Source organism: Arachis hypogaea, chromosome 14 (genome assembly GCF_003086295.3).
Source record: "Arachis hypogaea cultivar Tifrunner chromosome 14, arahy.Tifrunner.gnm2.J5K5, whole genome shotgun sequence".
NCBI classification, from domain to species: domain Eukaryota; kingdom Viridiplantae; phylum Streptophyta; class Magnoliopsida; order Fabales; family Fabaceae; genus Arachis; species Arachis hypogaea.
In genome coordinates this window covers 5,844,217-5,869,238 of record NC_092049.1, presented here as the reverse complement: position 1 = coordinate 5,869,238, position 25,022 = coordinate 5,844,217, and the positions used below count along the sequence as shown (strand labels likewise).

Here is a 25,022-nt window from a genome sequence, read left to right as displayed (position 1 = left end):
GACGAAAGAGTGGTCTTTCTTATCACCTCCCACCTATCTTATACGCAATGTCAAAGCTAATCGAAAGCCCTTCTCCCTATATGCAAGATATGAATTATTTGTTACTGTCTTCGATTCACAATGTTATTTTCTTAATATATAATTGAAGTTGATAGATACTTTAATCCCTTATTTCCTCTTATTATTAGTTATAAAAATTATACAATATTAGAAAGAGGTATCTATTTTTCAAACTTATAAATCATAAAAAACGGGTATGCAACTGTAGTCTGTAGCATTTTAAGGCATGACATTCCAATAATGGATTTCATCCGTTTGTGATCAATGACTAAGGATAGCATGAATATTATTAATGTTGCATCTTTTTCTCAAATTATTGTTTTACTTTACTAAATATCTGGTTTCAAGTCTAATAAGTCAAAGTAGAGAAGAAGAGAAAGAAGTGATTAAGGTTGTCCACGTCATTTTCCACAACCAAAATAGAACAACTATGTATCTTGTCACATCCACCATGCAAAATATAACCTTTATCTCTCCCTATACATGTCACAAATTAAAAACCAGCTAAGTTTAACCATCAAAGGGAAAATCCATTTCGATGCCATAAACTAAAATAAGCAAATCATATCATCCTCAGAAACACAAATACTATAAAACAACTTTGACAAATCTTTGGACCTTGCACAACGTTTTGTAGTTTCAAAATCTGCCCAAAATACAACACAACGTTGTGCCAATATAGACTTATTCTGGTTTTCTTCCAAGGCCTATTGCATGCATGCATATGCATGCAATTTGGTTCTGGGGGGTTGCTTGGTTAGTTATTTGGGTTGATCAAGAACTTTGTTCTTCACTGTTTGAAATAACAAAAGCCCTACCCAATCACCAACAACAAATAAGGTTTTGAGAAAATGAGTTGCCTCAATTGCTGCAAGACTGCTGAGGTCGAATCGCCATCTTACCGGGAAGCGTTGGCAGAGAGTGCAAAACGGAGAATGTCCAGAGGCTATATAACATTCAAATCATTAGCCGCCGCTGTGTCACTCAAAACAGGTATTTGATCTGCCCTGTTGCATTTACTTCTTGTTTAATATATTAAAGAGCAGGTTCGAGGTTTGAAAATCAAGAAGAGGGGTGGTTCATGAAAATTTTGAAAGGAATTATATAATTATAATAAATTGATACTGCAAGGTATTTAGAGTCCGTTTGAGAAATAGCAGAAGTTACTTTTTCTGACTTTTGAATTATGAAAAGTCACAATACGCTTGTTTTGCACTATTTTAAAAAGAACTTTTAACTTTTCGAAAAGTTAATTCATATCTTTTTGAAGAAGTAAAAATATATGACTTCTCCTCCTCGACATTCTTTCATTTTCGTAAAAAAAAAAAACCTCAAAACAAAAAAATCTACTTTCATTTTTGGCTCTGTAAAAAAATACTGGAAATACTAGTCCCACCCCCATTTTCACCCAAGGTTACATCTGTTAGAAGCATTCGTTTTTCACCATCAATTTCACGTAATGATTTATCTGCTAAAAATATTGACCCTCTACCACTATTTTAAAACAATGTTCCATCTGAACCGCTTATTGCATATATTCCTTCCAGTTTTTTTTTTAAATCATTTTACCACTCTATTTTTATTATTAAATTTGTATTTAAGTGGTATAAAATCTCAGATTTAATTTTATTTTTTTCCCATGAGATTTTATTTTTATATAGCTGCTATAATTTTTATAGTTAGTTATAGCAAATTCTTGATCCCAATAAAAGAGGAGGGAATTCTAATAGAAATAAAATAAAATAAAAAACAGTAACAAAATATACATTGACACACATTTCACATTTATTTTTTATTTTTATCTACCATATCGTACATAATAAAACAGCAAATACTAACTACACAATAATTTCTTTGGCATTGCCATCAAGATTATTGTAAATTAAAATTTTATTACTATTTACCACATACAAGAACACCGTGATGAAGTAGAAGAACCAGTTTCTACCTAAAAAATGGAATTAATAAGAGAGCAAATAAAGAATTAATTGCCTAAACAATTGTAATCTTAGTGATTAGGTTATAGAAAAGTATTTGTTATCATCGTTGTTTTAATATTCATTTTTTGTGAAAAAAAAATGGTATTTTTTGAGTTATTTATCTAAGAGCTACGACTTTAAAATAAGTACTTTTATAACTAAAAATTCAAACACAAAATAACTTATTTATAAGTTGCTATTTTATTTAAGTTGTTTATCGAAGGTGGCCTTAATGAATTCGATTTCAGAAGCCAGAGAGATTATTCCATGATAGCTTTTGAAGAAAATTTTGCATAATGAGTTTGAGTTAGAGCATAATCCATGAAATGTCATGCTTCAAATGGAAATGTTGATGATCATTAATATAAATTACATGGACTAAAACTGCAGGTAGCAGCAAGCATAGACAAATCAATGAACAGATTAAAAAATACGGAGAAGTGAAGAATGATATCAAGGTGTTCACATACAATCAAATTGCTGAAGCAACAGAAAATTTCAATTCTGATAACCTTCTTGGAGAAGGAGGATTTGGTTCTGTCTACAAAGGTTACATATGTGATCAGGTATGTATGATGTATCACTCTCTTGCGTAATACAGGTTCTGAGAATCTCATGTTGAATATTTTGTTGTTCAGCATGTAGCAATGAAGCAACTGAACAGGCAAGGAGCACAAGGAACAAGAGAATTTTATGCAGAGGTTTTGATGCTAAGTTTGGTGAAGCATCCAAACCTTGTACAGCTAGTTGGTTATTGTACAGAAGATGAACATAGGGTTTTGGTCTATGAGTACATGGCCAAAGGAAGCTTGGAAAATCACCTCCTAGGTATGTATGGTGTGACCAGAAAGATCATAATTTTGTATCTTTTTCTCTTAACATGAACAAATAGGTTGCAGTACTGAAAAGACTTAAATTATTGCAGACCTAGGCGAGGGTAAGAAGCCTTTGGATTGGCACACAAGGATGAAAATTGCTGAGGGAGCAGCCAGAGGGCTTGAGTATTTGCATAGCTCTGCAGATCCTCCGGTTATATATCGTGATTTCAAGTCATCTAATATACTATTAGACGAAGATTTCAATGCAAAACTTTCCGATTTTGGACTAGCTAAGATTGCTCCAAATGGTCAGGGAACTATCACATCCAGGGTGATGGGAACCTTTGGCTACTGTGCACCAGAATATGCTTCTGGTGGTCAATTAACCACAAAATCAGATGTTTACAGTTTTGGTGTGGTGTTCTTGGAAATAATCACTGGCAGGAGAGTAATTGACACTACAAGAGATATTGAGGAGCAAAACTTGATTGAATGGGTATGTTAAATGCAATTTTCCTCTTCAAAAATCACATGTGATATTAATTAGGAATCTTGGAACATGAAGCTTAATGGTTGCACTTGTTTTGAATATGGCAGGCACAACCTCTTCTCAAGGATAAGAAGCAGTTCAGTCTAATTGCTGATCCTTTGCTTAATGGCCAGTTCCCTGCAAAGGGTCTATTTCAAGCACTTGCAGTGGCAGCAATGTGTCTCCAAGAGGATCCTGAGAAACGACCTGACATGGACGATGTTGTAACGGCTCTAGCAATTCTATCGGCGACCAAGACCGACGAAAAAGATGGTGCTGGCGAAGCAGTAAAAACTGGCGGGCATGTCGAATCTTTCAGAGCAGCAGAATCATTCAACAAGGAAGAGCAAAGGGGATAGCTTCATTTACCACAAAGTAGGATTCACTATAACATTTGAGAAAACAAAGAAGAAGTTGCTGTACAAATATGAACTTCTTTAGGAATGCTTCTGTTTCTGTACCAAAATTTTAGGCTGTCCTTTTTTCTCTTCCTTCTTTTTTATGGGGATTGAATGAGGATATCCATTGGATTCAGAATTTTTCTTTTTTAAGTTCCCCCCAAGTATTCATGTTTCTATTACATTTCAACCTTTGAATATCTGTTATTGAAATCCAAAATACAAAATGTAAGCTCCCGAATTACAAGATATTTGAAATTGATAATGAAAATTGACCATGCCATTCTTTTATTGTTTACTGTCCCATCCTTTCACACTGCTAACTCTTATCTGTAGAACACTGAGATTTTATATTAAATCTTGAATATGTAAAGCTAGCAGTACATTGAAGGCATGAAATAAAACACACAGGATCTAACAGTGAACATGGAAAGTAATAAGAGATAAGTTGCCAGAGTCTGGCAACACAATTTTGAAAGTTAACATGAATATGCTGCATTGCCACACACTATAAGAAAGTGAGGAACTCTTAAGAGAATCAGAGGCTCAGAGGTGAAAGTTGTTGAAGTCATTCCTCAGAATCCTGTAGCTGTAACCAGGAATTCTGTTCAATTGATTGCTATCAGCTACTTCTGATACAGAACAGATTTTGGGGAGGAAGAACCCACTTGTGCCTTTTCTCTTCTTCCTCTTCCATGTTGGTAGCAAGTCCCAGAGACTTGACCTGCTGGACATGGAAAAGCTTCTGCAAGAAGCCATGTTCATGTCCAGAAAGTGTTGCTGAGGTTTCTGTGCTAACTCAAACTTGGTGAAGTATTCAATTTCCTTCCTCACTAGAGATCCAATGGTGCCCCTTGTGCCTATGGCAACTGGAGCAGGAAAAGCCATTTCCTTTTGGAATGGTAGTTAGTTATTGCACTTCATTCTGCATTGCTCCTTGTAATGCATAGATATATAGTTTGAAAGTGAGTGAGGCTTCTAAATGAAGCAAAGTGTGGTGATGGTTCTGCAATTAATTAATTTTCAATGTGGGAGCATCTTACCTTTGGATCTTGATATTATAAATATTGCATACTGAAGTGCTTTATGAAAAAGTAAAAGCATGAAATTTTCCATAATGGAGACATTAAAAAGTTGATACAGTCATCATATCCAAGTTTCTGCAACGAAAAAAGAAAACCAGCATGTTTTCAGGGCATGTGCTTTAACCCTTAAAACTTTTTATATGATTCTCATGGACACTGATAAGTGGTAGCTAGGAATTTTATTAGTTTAGTGGTCACCATACATAATCCTCATATGAAAGAGGTTTTATTCTTTTGTATATTCCATAAATTCCTCTGAAATTAATGTACAGACAAATTTGAAAAAAATAAGAGCGCTCAGTGGTTCACTTTATTCTTAATCTGTCAATTCATAGTCAAAGTTATTCTCCGCCTTTCATGCCTTGGCTACTGGAAAAAGAGCTCATCTTTCATCGTCATCATCATCATCATCAACATTTTGGGTATCAATTCTATTGGTTTTATTGCTGTTGGTATCTTCGCTCCATTACTAGATAATCATATTAATCGATCACTAATATAAAATAACAAGAACCCAAAATATCTTTTAAAGTGAAGAGGTACATAAGTAAGGAAATAATGACCTTAAATTAATAACGATTATGGAAGTTTGACTTCTCGTTGCAGTTTCTTTTCTTCCTGCCATCAGGTGGACAAGTAGCTAACGAAAAATGTTATATTTGCCCTTCCTCAATTTCTTACGTTTTTTTTTTTATTTTTTTTAATATTCTATAATATTTCTTCGATCACATGAATCTGAATAGAATCCAAAGGAAAGTAAAATTTAGTATCCTGATCCATCATTCCTAAGCGGAGGAATATCAATCAGCTTGGATTGTTTTGTAAAATATAAATACAAGTAGTTTGGTATAAAGTTCCATATACTAAAAAAAAAGGTACCTCCAATGAACACAGATTATACAGAAAATACAATTCCAGCATTTAAATCCGAAAAAAAAAAACCTCTCTGAAACTTAAAAATACTTTATCTAATTATCTAAACACACACTTCCATTCCTAAATCATTTTTTACCCTCTTTTAACTCTAGAGTACAGTACAGTGAACTTTACAGATTTCAGTACAAGGCCATCATCCACAAGATGGTTAAGGTGGGGATAAATTATTTCTCCAAAACAACTTGTCAGGGAGCAATCAGATTCCCCGCATTCAGCTGAGATCAAATCTTAATACCATAACAACAGAACAAAGGAAAAAATGATACATACTACATCCCTATCTCATGGAGTAAAGAATAGACGATGCACATCCTCTACAACCCTCAAAATCCTCAGAATAGGACATCCGTTGTAATTCTATAAGAAAGAGCGTTTTTTTGGTTTTTTCTCATCCTTTTTTCAGGCGAAAGAGTTATTGTATGTGAGGGAGATGGCACACGTACCGTAATCTCCTATGCGAGGCGAGAGCATGTTCCAAAGCAAGATGGATACTAGCACCCTCCCTGAACAATGAATCATACAGATGGCAAACAAATTGAGACAGTTCCACTTCATCGTCATTCCAAAAAGACAAAGTGCGGTCACCATTTTTCTCAGCATCACTATCTTCCCAGTCACTTAAGGGACTGTCAGGTGCAGTGTCATCATCTGCTTCATCCTCTCCAATTTCGAACTTGCCATTATTTTCCATCACAAACAATTCCCCAGTGCCATCAAATGTAGCCAACTGACTTTCAGGGGGTTCATTTGAAGGGCATATAACCGCTTTTGCACCAGAGTCCAAAAACGCCTTAATAAGAGCCTGAGTGGGTCCATATGTACCTGTGCAAATGATGATCCTGTCCCTCCAGGCTCCAACCTAGGTTATTTAAGGCGTCGGTTAAAGAAGGAAATCAGGAATGAGTCATATATTACATTTCTTTGAATGAAACAAGATCCCCACACAGCTTGCAAACTCTTTCCCATCCCCATGGAAAAAGTAAAATGCTTTGGCGCAAGGGATAGAAGATATTTCGTTTTTCTTTTATATTAATATAAAAGATATTAAATTTACAGAAACTCTTCTGCATGAAACCGCAAACATGGGAAGCAAAATTCTGGTTATAATTGATGCTAAGAACATCTACATGCTACAACAAAAGGGAAGTTATCACTGTTGCTTCTCTTCAATCAAAAACAGTGTTTCAAAATTAGATCAATTATTTAAAAAAAAAAAAAACTCACAAAAACAAAAAAGGAGGCCAAAAGAAAGGTTTGAGTAAAATAAACCGGACCATATCTCACATTGATAGTAATATATTATCATAAACTATAATCAAACTTCTTAAGCAGTAAAACATAGATTCTATTATAAATCTCTAAACAGACGTATGTGTATTTTCTTCTCTCTTTTTCCGGCGAGGTTTTGTTAAACAGTAAAACACCAAGATGATGGAAAGACAGATCTGTACAATATGTAATCACATACCATCCATCGAACATCCTCAGGTGTTAAATGCATAGAAGGGACTGTCCTGCGGAACATGTAGGAACTTATTTCTTGTTCATCTTCCAAAACCTTTAACGAAGATAACCAAACAGCTTTTAAATACATGTAATTATTTGAATAATAAAGTTGTGAAGAATATAAGGGGAAGAAGACATACCATGGTTTGGCGGCTTAAGTATCTATGGACAATGTCTCCAATTTGGAAATGGGGCTTAAAGGCAACCAACTCCGATATGGTAGAAATATTGGACAACAGAGATGCACCCTTTCTGCGGTGGCTCCTCATTGTAGATAACAAACTGCATTTAACACTCTGTAGAAATTTCTCCGCATGTTCTCCAGGCTCAGCCACCACGAATACATCATTTTGCCAACTGAACAAATAGTCACCACTCACAACATCACCCTTCCATCTAAATTGAATATAAATATATATAAGCAAATATATATATAAGAAAATACCTCACAATTAAGCCATCTAAGTCATTTTGAAGGGCCAAATGTATAACGCCCAATTGTGGTGAATTCTGCAATCTCTCATGCAATGATTTGACAGGCGCCGACAGCTGTCTAAGTCCTCGGGGAGACGCTGGAGGTGATGAAGCTATTTTCCCTGATGGGCCATCTAAACTTAAAGGTGGAACCAGATCAATCCGTCCAATCCTCTGACCAACATCAGGACTATATACAAGTGGACTTGAAGGGAAGCTTCCTGTAAACAGAGGTGACACAAATGGAGTAGCGAATGTTGTTGTCAACCCTGTCCTTACAATATGAGACAAACCCTGCATGAGTGATAAACGTATCCCGCTCCGAGCACAAAATGACTCAAGCTCTCGAGCATGGTGCACTGATCTTCCTGCATCAGGATTATGTAAAGCTTCCACAAGTAGTACATTTCGCCTCCACCCCAAAGCAGGGCCACTAGCACCTGACAAAGAAAAGTGAAGAGAATCTTAATTTCTGAAATGAGAGATTAGTATCAATAGTGAAACCTCGCATGATAGAAAGCAAGTCAACCACAATACCTTCATTTGATTCCCCTGTCTTGGATACTTTAGATCTTATATTCTCGAAAAGCTTCTCTTCATGCTGGAAAGGCAGAATCAATCTCTCAGAGAGATTTTCAAATGCCAGATAATTCTTTTGTATATATTCATCAACTGCAGACTCCAGTTTCATCCAGACAGTTGGATCCGTCTCATCAAGTTCCATATCACAACGTTCATCAACTGCAAGACAAAGCACAGACAACTAAATTTCTTCTGAGAATATAATGATACTTCACTATCAAATAAGGAGAAGAAAGTTACACTTCAACGGTAAAAAGAAATATGTAGCAACTTGATTCAAATAGAAATAGCTGAAGAGAAAAAGAAATATTTTTCAAATTCCTCAATGTAAAAAAATGAAGTACCAGGATTGAAACGAAAATACTGTATCTCAGGAAGCATAGGCAGCAGTGTACTTAAAACTTCCTCAACCCGCTCAACAGAGCATGCACTCTCGATCAATACCTGTCCTGTATCCAGATACCGCCAACCCCCTTTCCGCACCTACCAAAGCAAATACATATGATAATATTCTAACTTGAGCTTCAAAGCCAATCACATATCTCCTATATTCAATATTACTAGACTATGTTAAAATTTTCACATGACCTTAATAATGTGTAGGTTTTCACTAAGGTGGGCCTAACTTAGGTGACACCCAAGGATCTAATTAATGGTGAAAATTTTCACATGACATTTTAATGTTAAATTGTCGAATGAGACAATCCAGTCCCCTATAATACATAGACCAAACTATAAAGTCCAGTGTAACCTGACATTTAAAAAAATAAAAAATCAAATCAAATCAAATCAAAGAAGTAATGTTATTTAAAAGAAGAGTATGACATTACAAAGGGCATGGAAGGAGAGGAGAACCTCAAAACAAGATATAAGAATCGACAACTACATCAAAAAAAACACAACAACAATAATAATAATAAAAGACATTTCTAGATAATTACACAACATGAATGTGGAACTAGCATACAGAAATGAGTAGTTACCTTTGTTGGAATAGAACCACACCCTAATGAAACCAGGCAATCAATTTTTGTGTCAGGCCACAGAAGCTGGGCTTCTCTTATGGCAAAAACTGTTGGATTGTTTGCCACTATTGCACCATCTTGCCAGCGATTAATATCTTAAGGCACGATGCAAGATGAAAAGATTAAAAAGTTAATAATGGAACAAATATTTTTGTAACGGAATGTAAACAATAGCAATGCAGTTGGTACCATCTGAAAAATCATCAAGATAATAAGGCGCAGCAGATGAAGCTCTGATAGCCTGCCACACTTGATGCTTACAGCTTCCAATGAACGCACTGCGCTTAGAGCCAACTGGTGCACCTGTTGAAGAAGGAGCCAACAAGGTTACCCCTGAACTTTCTGATGTCGTAAGAGCCACCTCTGGTGTACCAGCAGGATACTGCATTCAGATAATAAAATTGTATATGTACACGAATGTTTATGGTGAGAGAGAGTGAGAAATAATATATTAGTAAAACATACATGAACAAGCTGTAATTTTATTATCATCCAGCAAAACCATGGAAAAGAAAAAATATTAGCCTCCCACCTGATAATTGCGGAATATGAAGGGCTGTCCAGGCATGACGCTCACCAGGGTTGATACAACAAAAACTTTTGGCACATTTTTTACAGCAGAATCTATCATTAGATCCCCATCCTCATCATCACACAATTCTTTCAATAGACTCTCAAACTGCTCTGCACTGTGCTGCAAAATAATAATTCATAATTCAAATTTTACAATATCTTTTTTCTATAGAATATAACAAACCGATAATGGAAAGCATAAAACTTAATCCTAAACTATACCATGTCATCTCAGAATTTCCAAGATACATGCTGCTATCGAGAAAAAATAGAGGAAGTTACAAAAGCATATGTTGAATATAACAAGAGAAGATGGCATCCATACTTTTGATCCATGAACAACAACTCTAAAACTCTGTGATGAACTCTTATATAGTTGATCTAACTTTTCTTTCCAGGTAGCAGCTTCATTATCCTTGGGCACAGGTTCAGCAAAAACAACCTTCCCTGGTTCAAATGCCAGTCAATATTTCACTTAATATTGAAGGGGAATTTATAGATCAATATGTAATATTCATGAGAGTCCTAAGGAGCATCCTCACCAAGATTTTTGTATATATCTTCACATTGTTCCAAAGTCATCAACTTAATCCCAAGGGCAACAGCCAGCATTCCACCCGTTGATGTGCCACATATTAAATCAAACAACTCATGTATTTGTTTTCCAGTTCCCCTTTCAATTTCCTTAAGCATTCTCACAGTTGCCAGACCTTTCATCCCCCCTCCATCCATTGAGAGTATGCGGAGTCCTTGCTTCGGCACTTGTCTCCCTCTTATTGCACGTCGCAGGTTCTCATTTTCTCCTACAAAGGCATAAAATTAAAAGAGCTGCCCAATAATCAGATAAAACTTTCGGGAAAACACAGATACATCATAGAGACAGACCAAGAATTGCCAAAGCACGAGCAGCAGCTTTATAAACACGTGGCTCAACTGCAACAGTCAGTCGTAAGAGAAATTCTCGCAAGCTCTCAGAAGTAACAAGTATACGACGATTCTCTGGACAGAAAGCCAAGTTGCCAACAGCTAACAGAGCTAACCGTTGTACCTATAGAAAGACAAACATAAAAAATTAACGGACGTGAAATTAATCCGTTAGACTGCTGGCTATGACCAGATGCTAGAAAACTTGCCTCTGGATCTTTATGGGCACACAAATTTTTCAAAGATTTCAGAACATCCTTGTTCAACATCTTCTCAGCTACAGCATCAGATGCGAAAGCCAACTTCACCACAACTTGCAATACAGATATTACCTCTTCCCGACCCATAGATTTCATAACTGTTCCAATGGGTTGCATGATATCTGCTTTGATCAGCTGCAGTGCAACAGACACATCGGAGGCAAGAGCTGAAAGAGCATAGCAGGCTTGTTCAACCTGTAATATAATAAGGATGGTCACAATCCCAAAAACGGCAAGATATTATTAACATATTCTGATGTCTAGAACCATTGAAATATACCACATGATGGTTGTCACTACTTATCATGCTAATAAGCTGTCTCACTGCATTCTCATCTTTGCCAACAACCACTCTATTTCCTACATCTTGCATTATCTTTGCAAGTGCAGAGGCTAATAAAGGGTGATGACAAGAAGAAAAGCGGAATATAAGAGAAAAGAAGGCACTGAGTTTATGCCTAGATGCAAAATACGAATTGTTTTCCATCTGCAATGACCAGAAAAGAACATTAGCTGAATATTCAAAGGGTTTCAAGAGAATAGTCCAGTTATTTGTTATAAAAAAAGCCACCTCTATTTGCACATTGATTGATCTCAAATTATCATCTGCCACAATCCTAATATTTGCGAGTGAAAGGTGGCGAAGTTTGACGAGGGGCAAAATTTCAGGAAGAAACTCCAGAGGATTTCCAAATAGCCTGAGCACCCGTAGTTCAGCCATAGCCCTGTCATAACCATAGGTAACAATAAGGTCTGAGTATAAAGTATTTTTATATTAAATGGTCATGTCCAAAAACCTGAAGTCAAGAAGTGGTCGAACTAGCTTGTTGTGTTCCAATGACAACTCCTCCAACTTAACACACTGTCTCAGTTCAACTGCTCAAAAAACTAAAAAATCAGATACATCACCCAAAGGTCTCAGTTACTTAAAGGAAATATCTAACCAGCATAGGGGCCACATTGAACAGTAAACAGTACAAGCTAAGCTTTCCCAGTTAGAAGCATCTAATTATCTAGTATATCTAGCGCAGTAGTAGAAGCATGGCTTGTTACTTTATGCTAGTCTTGTCTCCCCGTGATTACTTGCTATACTTATTAGGAATTTACAACCCACACACACTGGCAATTCTCACATGAAAGCTTACCAGGCACAGAAATAAGCATGTTGTTGTCAACTCTGAGCACTCTTAAGCTTCTCTGCTGACCAAGATCAGGAGGCAAAACTGTCAGTTTGTTGTTGTCAAGAATAAGTTTTTCAAGATGTGGCAACTGAGTAAGCTGTACTGGAAGCACCTGTGCAAAAGCATGCATTGATCCAACTCAAGTGAGTTCAACTTCCAACCAACTCAAAAGAATTGAATCACATCCTAAAATACCAGGAAAATAAAGAGCAACACAGAATCACACAATTCAAGTCTTCCATAGCGAATTCCTACAATTTGGAAATCATCCTCCATACCACATTAGCATCTTAAGCTACCAGGTTCACAAAATTCACTTGTCAGAAGTTACCAGTCCACAATACGATGGGACTGTATATCTTCTTAATCCCAGGGAAAACAAAATCACAAGCCACAAAAATATCAAAGCATTCGATACCTTACGACCAAAGAAAAGCTACAATTGAATTTTCTCTTGCACAAAAAAACCACAATATCACATAGGTTGCAAAAATTCATTCCACAAAAAATACAAAAGCTCACCGATAAGCCACAGCCGCAGAGACTAAGCACCGATACACTACTCCAATGGTCGCCACATCCAGCAACCCCCTCGGCCACCGCCGGCGGCGCAGAGGAGGCCAAATTAGACCGCAGAAGCCGAATCAGAACACTGGTGCCATCGCTATGCTGCCCCGAGGCAACAGCCTTGCTCATCGTGATGGCCCTGAGCGGTTCCCTCCTCTTCAAAACCTCCATGTTCAAATTCACGCCATCATCGTCCTCCTTCGGCCTCAGCTCCACAACTACGGTGTCCTGCGGCAACGGCAGAGCCACCATTAGCTGCGACTGAAGCTTGAGCGCCGTCTGATCCTCATCCTCCGACGCCGACCATTCCAGCTCGATACGGAACCCTAGCTCCTGCTCCTGCGGGATCAGTGAAGAAGCCGACGCAGATGACGTGCGATTGAGAGCTTCTCGCAGATCGTCGGTGCCGTAGTTGAGAGTGAGGTGGAAGATCTCGGAGGGCCTCTTCCACCCCAATCCCCAAGACATTGTGCCGAATCTTCAGCTATGGTGTCATCGAAGTATCGACATTCAGGTTCTGCCAAGGATCACGCTCCCTGAAGAACCGAGAATGAATCGAATGGAGTGAAATCAGGGAAGCAGGGACTCGGAGATTGAACTGGGATTCGAAGTGCGAATGCGATCGAAGTTATTCCTGTGGAAATGTGAAGATATAGAAACTGCAAGCTTTGTAAGGTTTAGACGGAGATCGAGGAGGAAGAAGAAGAAGTAGAAAGAAGACGACGGTAAACGCGTTGTCGTTTTCTTTGTTTGAAGTAGACGGCGGCGTCGTATTTACTTTGCTTATATGAAATTCAGAAATTGTGCTAATGTTGTCCAAATCATCATATCGTTATTGCAAAATTAATTTCGAGTCTATATATATATAACTAAATTAAAATTTAAATATAATTATTCAACTCCAAATAATCTAAGTTAAATAAGCTTATTATTAAGGCGATCAAGTTTTTTAATGTCAATTTATCAAAGTCGAGATTTAAAAGAAAAAGGGTGTTATCCCAGTTGTAAAAAAATTATGGGACTTTGAAGTGTATTTTTTATTTTTGGTAAATTAACAAGGTATATAAAATTATACTACCTAAAAAATAATTATATTTGACTAATCTGATGTGATTAGAATGATATTGTGTTTTTAGTGATTTAGGTAGATTGACATATTTGAAGGATGCAGCCATGGTTTCCGTCTTTGACTCATTGGCCACCATCCACCGACATTGGTTGATTTTTTTTTTTTTTTTTGTTAATAAAAAGAATAATTTAGAGAATCTCAATTTGAATTAGGTTGATCACAAACTATGATTAACGTTTAATAATCTCGATTTTCCAATTGAAGCTGCATAATGTTCTAAATTTGAATGAAGACTTTGACCACCTTCGTAAATTTTTTCAAAAAGAAAAAATTATAAATATATTACATGTTATATGATTTAGGAATATGATTACAATGATATAAGTATCATAAAACTTGCACTGAATTCGTTGACAAAAAGGAGGGAAGGGTTGTGATCAATTTATGGTTGTCTTCTTCAATGTTAGTTTATCCATTTATTTACCCGTGTGAAACCTTAAATATTGCTTCTTTATTAATATTCTTATTCAATAAGCCACCCTTCAATATGTTAAACCCTTTAATTTTCTTTTCAAATTCCAAAGAAACAATTGAGAAAGAAATGCTATTCATTAATAATCCACGTTTGGCTGTGGCTATGCTGTTTTATGATCTGGGTTCTCCATCTTTCATTCTCAACATAAATGTATTTCATGATTAACTTTGATACAGGAAAAATAAATATAACATTATAATAATCATTTTACTGAAAATATAACTATAGTGGTTGCATTAGATTCTTTTTTCTTCTTTTTTGGGCTGGTATTTTTTTCCCGTTCACGCTCATGATATGTTTTTAACGGCCCAATCCACAAAGGTTGGCCGTTCTTTGGGCCCAATATATGTTAACAAAAACATCAAATCTCTCTTTAATTATATCAAAATCATGACAAAAAAAAAGATATTGCCAGAATATATCTTATCTCTAATGACATGATTGAATAGTCATCACTTTAACAATGAATCATTATGTAAAGGACTAATTTTAATATCTACGTCAGAATAACTAAATCATGGTAATTGTATTAACCTATAATTCATAAGAATGGATTTTGTTCTTATAGACTCCCATAGTTTTTGCAACTGAATCGAAATATTTTGTTAAATCTTCCTGAACTTGCCTCTCTGCAAATATTAACTCCACAGCATTTCTTGATAATTCAAACAATTCCCTCTTTCCCAGCCCTGTAAAGACTTGCACATGCAAGTTATCAAAGAATTAAAAAAAAACAAAGTCAAAGGTAACTTCAAAGTTGAAAACTTAAGAGTCAGTTAGATGATTTGACAGGTTTAATTAATTGTCATTTAACGATTTTTATTTATCAACTTCACTTTAATTGCACCTGAATTTTTACCGGTGAGTAAAGTGATGAAAACCTACCGAATGCATCGGCAGCAATCTTATATTCCTTCGAGAGACTGGTGGAAAACACGCCGGAGTCATCGGTGCAGAGGACTACGGGATGTTTTGTCTTGTACAAACCAACTGCATCATTATATATGTTAATTGCAACATAATTTCATATTAAGAAAGTTGATAATTAAAAGCAGTTATACGACAATTTAGTTAAATTTATCAAATTATTTAATAATTATCAACTATCAACTTTATATAAAGTCGTACATATATTTTCACTTTATTATATAAAAAATTTCATGGTTCACTAACCACCTACCAAAATGGTGAACATGTATTGATCGAACCGTCAATGTCCTAATGTTTGACGTCAGACAGATTTCAACCTGAAAAGAAAAAAAAATCAAGACAATAATAATCTTCATAGTGGCAATATGCTATACAAAAGAAAATATAACTACCGGAATCTTGGAAGACTTGAGGATTTCCCAGTGTTCCTTTTCGAAGCAAATTGCATGGCCAATTCTCTCAGGCTTAAAATCAAGCATCTGGTGAATCTCCTTAGGATTCGGTATCTAAAAAACAAAAAGCATACATTGCAGGTGAATATAATAGTTAAAACTTAAGGAATCACAATTATGATCAGGGGTGTTAACGGTTCGGTTTGATTTGATTTTGGACCAAAAACCAACCAAACTGATATGTTCGGTTTCTATAGACACACAACTGTTCGGTTTGCTGTTTTTACAACAATCGAACCGAATCGAACCAAACCGAACCAACAACGGTTTAGTTCGGTCGGTTTTTTGGTTTTTAATTTCTAATGAGTAGAATATGAATCACAATAATTAGATGTTTAAAATAGTCAATAAACTAAAATAATAAGAGTAAAACATTGAAATGGTTAGGAGTTGGGAATTTTTATTACTAAGTTAAAAGTTAAAATGGTTAAAACATTAAAATGTATGCATATCTTCGGTTCGGTTCCTATCGAGCCAACCGAAAACCAAACCGAACCGATTGGTTTTGTAAAAAAAAAAAACAATTTCGATTTTAAATCCGTTGTTGTAATTTTCGGTTCGATTTTGCAGTAATTTTCGGTCCAATTCAGTAACTTACACCCCTAATTATGATCTTCAAAAGTGAAACTCACCTCGCCACAATGAAGAGATACATAAAGACCTTGATTGCGAGCGAATTTTAGTGCAGGCAAATAAGTATTCCTAAAAATAAAAAATACAAAATACAAAATTTAAATACATCATGAAATTAATAATTGAAAGTCATTAAATAATTTGACTAAATTATCATATAACAACTCTCAGCTATCAATTACCAGTCACCAACAAGTGGATTTCCGGAGAGGTCGATTCCGACGACTCCAAACTGCTTCATTTCAAGTGCAAGCTTGACGGTTTCCATGGCTGCTTCCGTTGTCTCCCTCCGATCAATGCTCAACAGAAGCCGAACATATATTCTTTTTCTAGAACTTCCATTGTTAGGACTGAAAGAGTTCTAGAATCTTCTTTGTGGTGTGGAATAAAATTCACATCTACCGAAGTAACCGACCTTAGACCTTCTAATACTGCCTCAATATAGGAACCTTTGGTCATTCCTATGGCTTCATTCCTCTGCATAGAATCAACTAAACATTTTCAGTTACCAAAATTAATTAATATCAATAACTGAAATTAAGTTAATTTAATTACCTTTGGAGTAGTTCTTAACTCCAGGTACACCACATTCTCTGACGCAAAATCTTCAATCACCTATTTTTTTTTTTTTCAAAACATTCATAAATCAGTATCTTATAATTTTTATATGGAATATAAATAATATATATACCTCTCTGGTGATTCTTGTAACAATAGCATGATCGGTGGTAAGAATGCGTATGAGGTCAAATAACTGGAATACTTCTTTCACGGAGCGATTATCTGTTTGTGTGTATAAAGGCATCATAATTAATACTTAAAAAAAACTGAATTTTCAGGGAACAAAAAAAGGGACACAAAAAGCACAAAAATGAAAGCAGTTAAGTTGTCATGTCATGTTTTAATTTTCTCTTGAAACATAAATAATTTAAAATAGATTCCAATAACGCAACATGCAAGAATGTTAATAACTAACTCGTAGATATGCCTTTTTGTCCCTCTTGTTAATAAAATTGAGCTAAAAGGCTTACACACAATGCATCAAGAATCAAAATCAAGTAGGAACATAAAGAGGGACTTTATAGGTTGTGCGTGCTTGTCTTTTAGGAGCCAAAAAGATAAACAATAATAATAATAAAAGGTTATTAATATACATACACTTCATGATAATATGCTCCACTTGAGAGAAATTTATAACACCCTTTTCACCTAAGGCCTTTGTGAGTTCTCTGCAAAATAAATGAATATAGATAATAATTAAAAAAAAGAAAAGAATAAAAGGATAATGATGAAGATGAGAAGATAGAGATATGGATATACATACAGGAGTGTGGAGTCTCTAATGGATCCATTGAGATGAGCATGCAACTCCACCTTTGGCATTGACACCCACCACTCCATGTTCTTCTTTGTTAATTAGTGAATGAATCTCAAAGCAAGAACAAGAATGGAGAGAATAATATATAAGTGAAAGTGCTATGTATATTGAAACAGGGGCTAACACTATATATATTTATAGAAAAGCATCACTACTAATTACTAACACCTAACACCCACTACTAATTAGCCTAATTACTAATTACCCTTTCGGTAATTGTCGCAACAATTAGTGAATACTAAATAAGACAACGAAAATTTTCACGAACCAGCAAATATATCAAAATTTAATCATCATTCAGCCAGCATGCGTTTTTATGCTGATATTTTCTTTATATGTATTTGTTTTTTATTTGTTAAGTTTACATCCACTTTTGTTAACATGTTTATGCTGGTTGTTTGCTGGCCCAAAAGTTAAAAAATTGTTGGCCTAACAGTGCTATAACTGTTTTTGTTAGCTGATTTTCTTTGATTACTAAATAATTTATTATTATTTATATACATACAACAGGGATGGCCAGAGGCTTTCTCAGGCTGCTTGCTTCTTTCATTACCTCTCTCTATTTTCTTATTCTTTCTTCTTAACGCCTGCTTCAAATCTTAGTAATACAAAAAGTTTAATTATTATTTAATAATTCTTAATTTATATTTTTAATATTAAAATATTTAATTTAATTTTATTTAATTAATTATTATATTGAATTTTATATCAATGTGTTTAGTATTTTTTATTTTGATATAACAAAAAATTATAAATATTTTATAAATTATTATACCCATTATAAAGTGATGAAATTAAATGTGTGAATTTTTTTTATTTTCTGATAAAATTATAGTGAAAACGAGTAAAGTTGAGTGAATCTATTATTTTTTATTACACAGGAGATAAGATAAAAAAATTGAGTAATTTTTTTCGATTCGATTTTTAATTATAATGTGAACAAGTGAGTGAATCTATTTTTATTACATCAAAAAATTAAATAAAAAATAAAATAATTCTCTTTTTATTTAATTTTAATCTATCTTTTAATTTTTTATTTCAATTTCAATTTACCTATTTTACTCGATTTTAATTCTTGTCTTTTGTTTATTTCTTTTCTTATCACTTCTTTCAAATGCTATTGATATAATCATTTGGTATTTACCCACTTCTCTTGATATCTGTTGTCCAAGTTGGATCAATTATTTCTTTTTGAAATCAAATAAAAATTTCTATATTTGAACAAAAAAAAAGTCATAGTAGTAGATATGTGACTAATGATGCCTGCTATTTTATGGTACACGCGGATTTAGTTTGTCGTATATTTAAAAAATATAATGATAACTTTTTTTTATATTTCTATAAATATATTTAATGTATTAAAATGTAAGAACTTAGTTATTTAATATAATGTTTTCTTTTATTTATTATGATACTTTAGAAACATATTTTATTAGTAAAAATTATATACATAAGATTTTGCTAACATGTGTTTTAAAGTCATTTATTAAGATTATTATTATTATTATTATTATTACAATATTTTCTCTTAATAAATACGCAATATATATGTATCTAAAACTTAAGTTTTGTAATTTTTATATGTAGATTTTTTTATTATTAACTTTAATATGTATTCCTATAAAAAAATGTTAACAAACTTATATCTTTTATAGCATAAAAACCATTTTTTATTTTTCTTTCGCTTTTCATCAACTGTTTTTATTGTAAAAATAAAAAATAAAAATATCACATAATATCATAATTTTCTTTAATTTTTAAATTGTTTTTGTAATTTATGTTTTTTTTTTAGATTTATCTATCTTATGTTTCAAGAATACATTTTAAAAAATAAGAATATAATTTTTTTTATATTGTTAATGTATTAAATACATTTAACATTTAAAAAAATTGTTTAATAACTTTTGATAATTATTTTTATAGTCTTTTTAAAATATATGTTTAAAATACGGCTCATTTTTTTCGATATGGCAGCAGCGTGTGTGTTGTGCGTGGATGTAGAGAATATAAGTGCTAGACATGGATGTGAGAATCGGATCGTCCGATTTATACATTCTAAATTTTTTTAATTATTTAAACACAAATTGGAGGATCCGATTTTTGTATAAAAAATATCGAACGGTCCAATTTCTGTTCCTAACATCACAATTGCGTACAATACCTATACACTCTATAACTGCGTCCTACACCAGTTTTCTCTCTATATCTATAAAAAAATGTGTTAAAACACATGTTGGCAAGATTTTTTTTAAGTTTATCCTAGGGTATCTAGCACAAAAAAATAGGTTGATACAGGAAGATTGTGTCATTATTTATTTGTGTCATTGTATTGACTTGGAATCTCAGACTCTGTGGGGAACCGAGTGAATGTTTAGTGGGTTCTAATGTCTATTGTCTCATGGGGGGCCCTCTCTTCTTTTCATCTCTCATTAATTATTATTAACCATTCTTTAATCTTATAGTTATAGACCATACACTATAATAATCTCTTTTTGGAAAGCTATAGTTCTTGTAGGATTACACATTTACATGTTCAAATTTAACAAAACTTTGTCATCAAGTCATCAACAGAGTGTGTTATGGTCTTTCCCAGAGATTCGTATCTTATTATTTGACTAATTTTTATGGAGCTTAATTTATTACAATTAAATTTAACAATTAAGTTATTGGTTAATTTAGTGATTAGTTCACTAGTTCGTTTAAATAAATATGAAAAATTTGAGTTCGACCATATATATGTAGCAATATATTGATCAACAATAAATTCTTAAATAAATTTTTGAGTTGTAACTGATTAATTTTTGACCTATCAAATTAAAAAATACCATAAAAAATAAAAAATAATTGTCAATTGTACTATTAAATTAATTATCATATTAGATTATTAGTAGAAGTTCAATTTATTTTGGTATTTTTCCTATAACATGTTGCTTCTAAATAAGTATTTACAATGCCTAATAAGCCAAACCAGTGAAATTTATAAAGTTTGTATCCTTTTAATCAATTATTACTGTATAGAAAACTTAAAAAAATTAACATATAATTTAGATTTATTTATAAAATTAAAATGTTTATTTATAGGATCTTTAATAAATGATGTTAACCTTTTAAATAACATAAATGTTTAGAAAATTAACCTAAAATAGTAAAAAAAAATATTTTATATTTTTATTTTTATTATTAGAATAATTGAATAATATTATATGTAATGAAGTATAATTAAAGATGTTATATATATAAAATCATGAATATTAAATTAAATAATAAAGTAACTTTAAATTATTATTTTTTTTAATATTACCGTTAAATAGAATTGATTTTGTAAGTTATTGGACAATTCTTAAATTTTTTTTTAATGCATAAATGTGTATCAATATCATTCAGACACTTGTAAACCACCTATAACTCAAATGACATAATTTTTTTATATTTATCTAAAAATCGCAGATTTGAGTGTTATTCCTATTTAAAAAAGTGTTTTGACACCAAAAAAAGGGTAAAAAACCCAAATAAGCCAAGGAGAGCTCAAAATTACCCAAATCAGCCAAACCAAAAATCCATACCTGAATCAACCAGGACGAATTATTATATAATTCGAATCAATAAGATTCGAATTATACTCTCAAGTAATTCGAAGTTATATAATTCGAATTATCTCCATGCAACAAATGAACGTAATTCGAATTGATATGATTCGAATTATACAGATGCAAAATATCATGTAATTCGAAACAATACGTTTCGAATTAAACTTACCTATTTCGAATTTAGTTAATTTGAATTACTAGGAGAAGTTGACTTTAGAGAGGTTCGAATCTAGTTGATTCGAATTAGGGTTAAAACTGATTTGCATAGTAATTCGAATCAAGTTGATTCGAATTACAACTGTTTCGGCTATAAAAGGAGTTCGAACCAAGTTCATTCGAATCAGTTTCTCTTTCTCTAACCCCACCAAATCCCAGAGAAAAAGACCAACCTTTCGTACGAGTAAGACCAGAGCGGCTTTTTTTGTCGATGGGGGACGATCCGGGAAGGCTTTATCGTTTGGATGGAGTTGCTCATATCGCCGGTGTGATCAACGACGAGGTTAGTGGTTTATGAAAGCGTTTTATGATAACGGTATTTGTCAATGGTTTTTGATAATGGTTTATGTTACTGTTAGTGGTTTAGGATAGTGGTTTAGGATAGTGGTGTAGGCCAGTGGTTTTTTGTTAATGGTTTTTTATAGCGGTTTATTTTAGTGTTAGCGGTTTAAGCAAGCGGTTTAGGCCAGTGGTTTTTGTTAGTGGTATTTGAAATTGTTTTTTGTAAGCGGTTTGTGCTAATTGTTTTGGATAGTGGTTTTAGTGATGGTTAGCGGTTTAGGGGGGTGGTTTGAGTTGGTGGTGTATGGTAGTGGGTTTTGTTAATGGTTTTTTATGGGGGTTTATTTTAGTGTTAGCGGTTTAACTAAGCGGTTTAGCGGTTAACGGTAGTGGTTTATGATAAATGTGATCATGCATCTGTTTTTGTTAATGGTATTTGCACTAGGTTTGAGTGAGCGGTTTGTGTATAAAATGTTGGTCGTTTGTTTCATATATCTTTTACTCATCACGATTTATTTTCTGGTTCCTTATGAAACATATTGTATATGTTAGTGGGTTGTGCATCTGTTCTAATTATGCGGTTTATGTACTGGCCAGCCTCGTCGTTGCATATCCAGCGTTAGGCGGCAGCAGGGGATGCGTCTTGATGAGAGGTACGTTCCGTACTTGCAGATGGCTGGATTGTACCATCTTGCGAGACTGAATGACAGATGGTTCTGACTAGACGAGCCCCTAGTCAGCGCATTCGTCGAGAGGTGGCGGCTTGAGACGCACACCTTCCACATGCCGTTCGGAGAGTGCACCATCACGCTTCAGGACGTCGCATACCAACTGGGGTTGCCAGTGGACGGAGATTACGTTAGTGGTTGCCTGACAGACTTCCACCTTTACATTAAGGGTGGGAGACCTGCTTGGCAGTGGTTCCATGAGTTGCTCGGTGTTTTACCTCCCGAGAACCAGGTGCAAAAATTCGCAGTCAACTGCACCTGGTTTCAGGAGACATTTGCAGAGTGTCCAGACGGGGCTGATGAGGAGACAGTTAGGCGCTTTGCCCGGGCCTATATCATGATGTTATTGGGCACGCAGCTCTTTGCCGACAAGTCCGGCAATCGTATACACATCAGATGGCTACCTTATGTTGCTCGGCTTGAGGAGATGGGTCGCTACAGTTGGGGGTCGGCGGCACTTGCATGGTTGTACAGGTGCATGTGTCGAGTCGCCAACAGACATGTGGTGAAGTTAGCTGGCCCTTTACAGTTACTACAGTCTTGGATATTCTGGAGGTTTCCCACTCTTAGACCATCTGGGTATGATGAGATTAGCTGGCCCCTTGCCTCGAGGTACCGTTATTGTTTTGTACTATATATTCTTCTTGTATTTATTTTCGATTATGAAACCAATTTTAATGTTTCTCGTACGCAGATGGTCTGGTTACAATCCTGGGATTAGCAACAAGGGACCTCGGGTACAGATGGCTCGCCTGAAGATCGACTTGTTACAGCCTCGGCAGGTAAGTACGCAGAACATATGTGTATCTGAAGTCATTGTTTCAGTTTATATTGTCTAACGTTTTTATTTTTATTTTTCCAGTTCATATGGATGCCCTATAGCGCACTCGACGTCATCCAGGTTGTACATCCGGAGGTCTTGGAGCCTCGGCATACGATGTTATGGCGGTGCAGGACGTCCCTGATTTACTTTGCGGTTGTGGAGTGGCATCAGGTTGATAGAGTTTTACCTCAGTTTGGCGGCGTTCAGCCCATACCGTCTCCCGCCTTGAACATCGACTTCTTGATGTCGAAGGACGGGAGAGGAGGTGACCGTTGGTTCCCGGCACAGTACGCTGACTGGCATCTTCACTGGCAGGAGCGTGCGGAGCACATTCTACAGTTTGACATCGTCCCCGACCCCGGTCCGTCACATGATTTCTTGACATGGTGGTATCAGCACGGAAAGAGGTTTTTGTCGCCGGAGATGTTATTGGGGGATCCGAGAGGTATTCCTATTCTAGATGAGGCTACGCAGAGGGGTGCAGGTCGACTTCCAGATATGGACCGGGTCGAGGACGTTCCTGACAGACGTCGTATTGAGCGGAGAGCACGAGTTGGGACACGTCGTAGCCAGCGTGAGTGGAACGGGGTGGATCTTGCTATGGATGACGTCGACCCCCCAGTTAGGGGTGGGGGGAGAGTTCGTGGTCGTGGAGGCAGGAGGAGAGTGGGTGCTGCTAGAGAGGGTGCCCAGATGCCTAGGGGAGGTGATGTTGCGGGGGTTGATAGGGCCCATCAGGGCGGGCATGAGGGTGGGTCGCGTGGATCTGGTATGGGAGATCCCACGACTCACACTGATGCTGGGCTTGGTGGTGGAGGTCTTGGAGATTACTTCGTAGGTGTTCCCGGTGATGATCATACCCTTCAGGAGAGTACTCCATGGGTGAGTCCGGGCTCGATGTTTGGAGACTTGCTTGCTAGTGATGGCATTGTGGCCGAGTTTGGTGGACCGCATTTCCTTGATGATATCCAGACCATCATGCAGGAGGATGAGGCTGCAGCCGGACGGGTTCAGACGACAGGGACACAGGCACCCCTGGATGTAGATCTGAACGAGCCTGCCGCGGTAGCTCCTCCGCATCCTTTTGCCATGGGTGGGACCTCAGCATCGGCCCAGACTATTGGGTCACATTCAGTTGCCGGCCCGTCATCATCCAGACCCGTGCATGTTGCGCCTGTGACCCCGAGACAGCCAGTTCCGGATGACAGCGACGAGTCGATTGAGGATGAGGAGCCACTTATACGGAGGAGTTTCCGGACACGGGTGCCACGCCGTTGCGGCACTGGATCGCACCTATTTAGATGATTTATGGATAGTGGTGTATGTCATGTTGTTATATTTATATTGTGTACCTTATTGGTTGGTTATCATTGTTATGGTATGTACGTTGTAGTTATGTTATTTGATGTTATGGTATGTACTTTGTTGTTTTGTTATGTCATTTACTATGATGTCTTCTACTTTTCTGTTATGATATATAGTTTGATGTTAT

General features: G+C 35.4%; 3 protein-coding genes and 1 pseudogene across 6 annotated transcripts; 1 reads left to right on the top strand and 3 right to left on the bottom strand.

Annotated features, from left to right (window-relative positions):
* The first annotated feature begins 11 nt into the window (after positions 1–11).
* On the top strand, positions 12–4,075 carry LOC112741197 (probable serine/threonine-protein kinase PBL23). Its single transcript, XM_025790075.2, has 5 exons — positions 12–1,053; positions 2,430–2,605; positions 2,678–2,867; positions 2,965–3,353; positions 3,455–4,075. Exons 1-5 carry the CDS (start codon positions 912–914, stop codon positions 3,743–3,745), a joined length of 1,188 nt encoding a protein of 395 aa, XP_025645860.1. The 5' UTR covers positions 12–911; the 3' UTR covers positions 3,746–4,075.
* Positions 4,076–4,115: 40 nt separating this feature from the next.
* On the bottom strand, positions 4,116–13,731 carry LOC112741195 (phospholipase A I). Of its 4 annotated transcripts, none has more exons than XR_011871612.1 (20): positions 12,853–13,731; positions 12,295–12,442; positions 11,947–12,025; positions 11,721–11,874; positions 11,430–11,636; positions 11,099–11,344; positions 10,851–11,013; positions 10,508–10,768; positions 10,291–10,412; positions 9,925–10,086; positions 9,582–9,774; positions 9,351–9,487; positions 8,712–8,850; positions 8,323–8,526; positions 7,757–8,225; positions 7,452–7,668; positions 7,274–7,363; positions 6,249–6,664; positions 5,433–5,604; positions 5,034–5,338 (listed from the first exon to the last, which is right to left on the bottom strand). XR_011871612.1 is itself a non-coding variant. In XM_072215412.1 (20 exons), the coding sequence occupies exons 1-19, from the start codon at positions 13,363–13,365 to the stop codon at positions 5,439–5,441; spliced, it is 3,969 nt and encodes a 1,322-aa protein (XP_072071513.1). In that variant the 5' UTR covers positions 13,366–13,731; the 3' UTR covers positions 5,034–5,338; positions 5,433–5,438. The 4 variants fall into 4 exon arrangements, 3 of the variants coding, with proteins under 3 accessions (XP_072071514.1, XP_072071513.1, XP_025645856.2); XM_072215412.1 differs by having other exon boundaries at positions 5,433–5,487; XM_072215413.1 differs by having other exon boundaries at positions 4,116–5,604.
* On the bottom strand, positions 4,331–4,672 carry LOC112742138 (uncharacterized). The gene has a single exon (XM_025791382.1). The coding sequence runs from the start codon at positions 4,670–4,672 to the stop codon at positions 4,331–4,333; it is 342 nt and encodes a 113-aa protein (XP_025647167.1).
* A 945-nt stretch (positions 13,732–14,676) lies between the features above and the next one.
* On the bottom strand, positions 14,677–18,006 carry LOC112741198 (N6-mAMP deaminase-like; annotated as a pseudogene).
* Between the last annotated feature and the right edge of the window lie 7,016 nt (positions 18,007–25,022).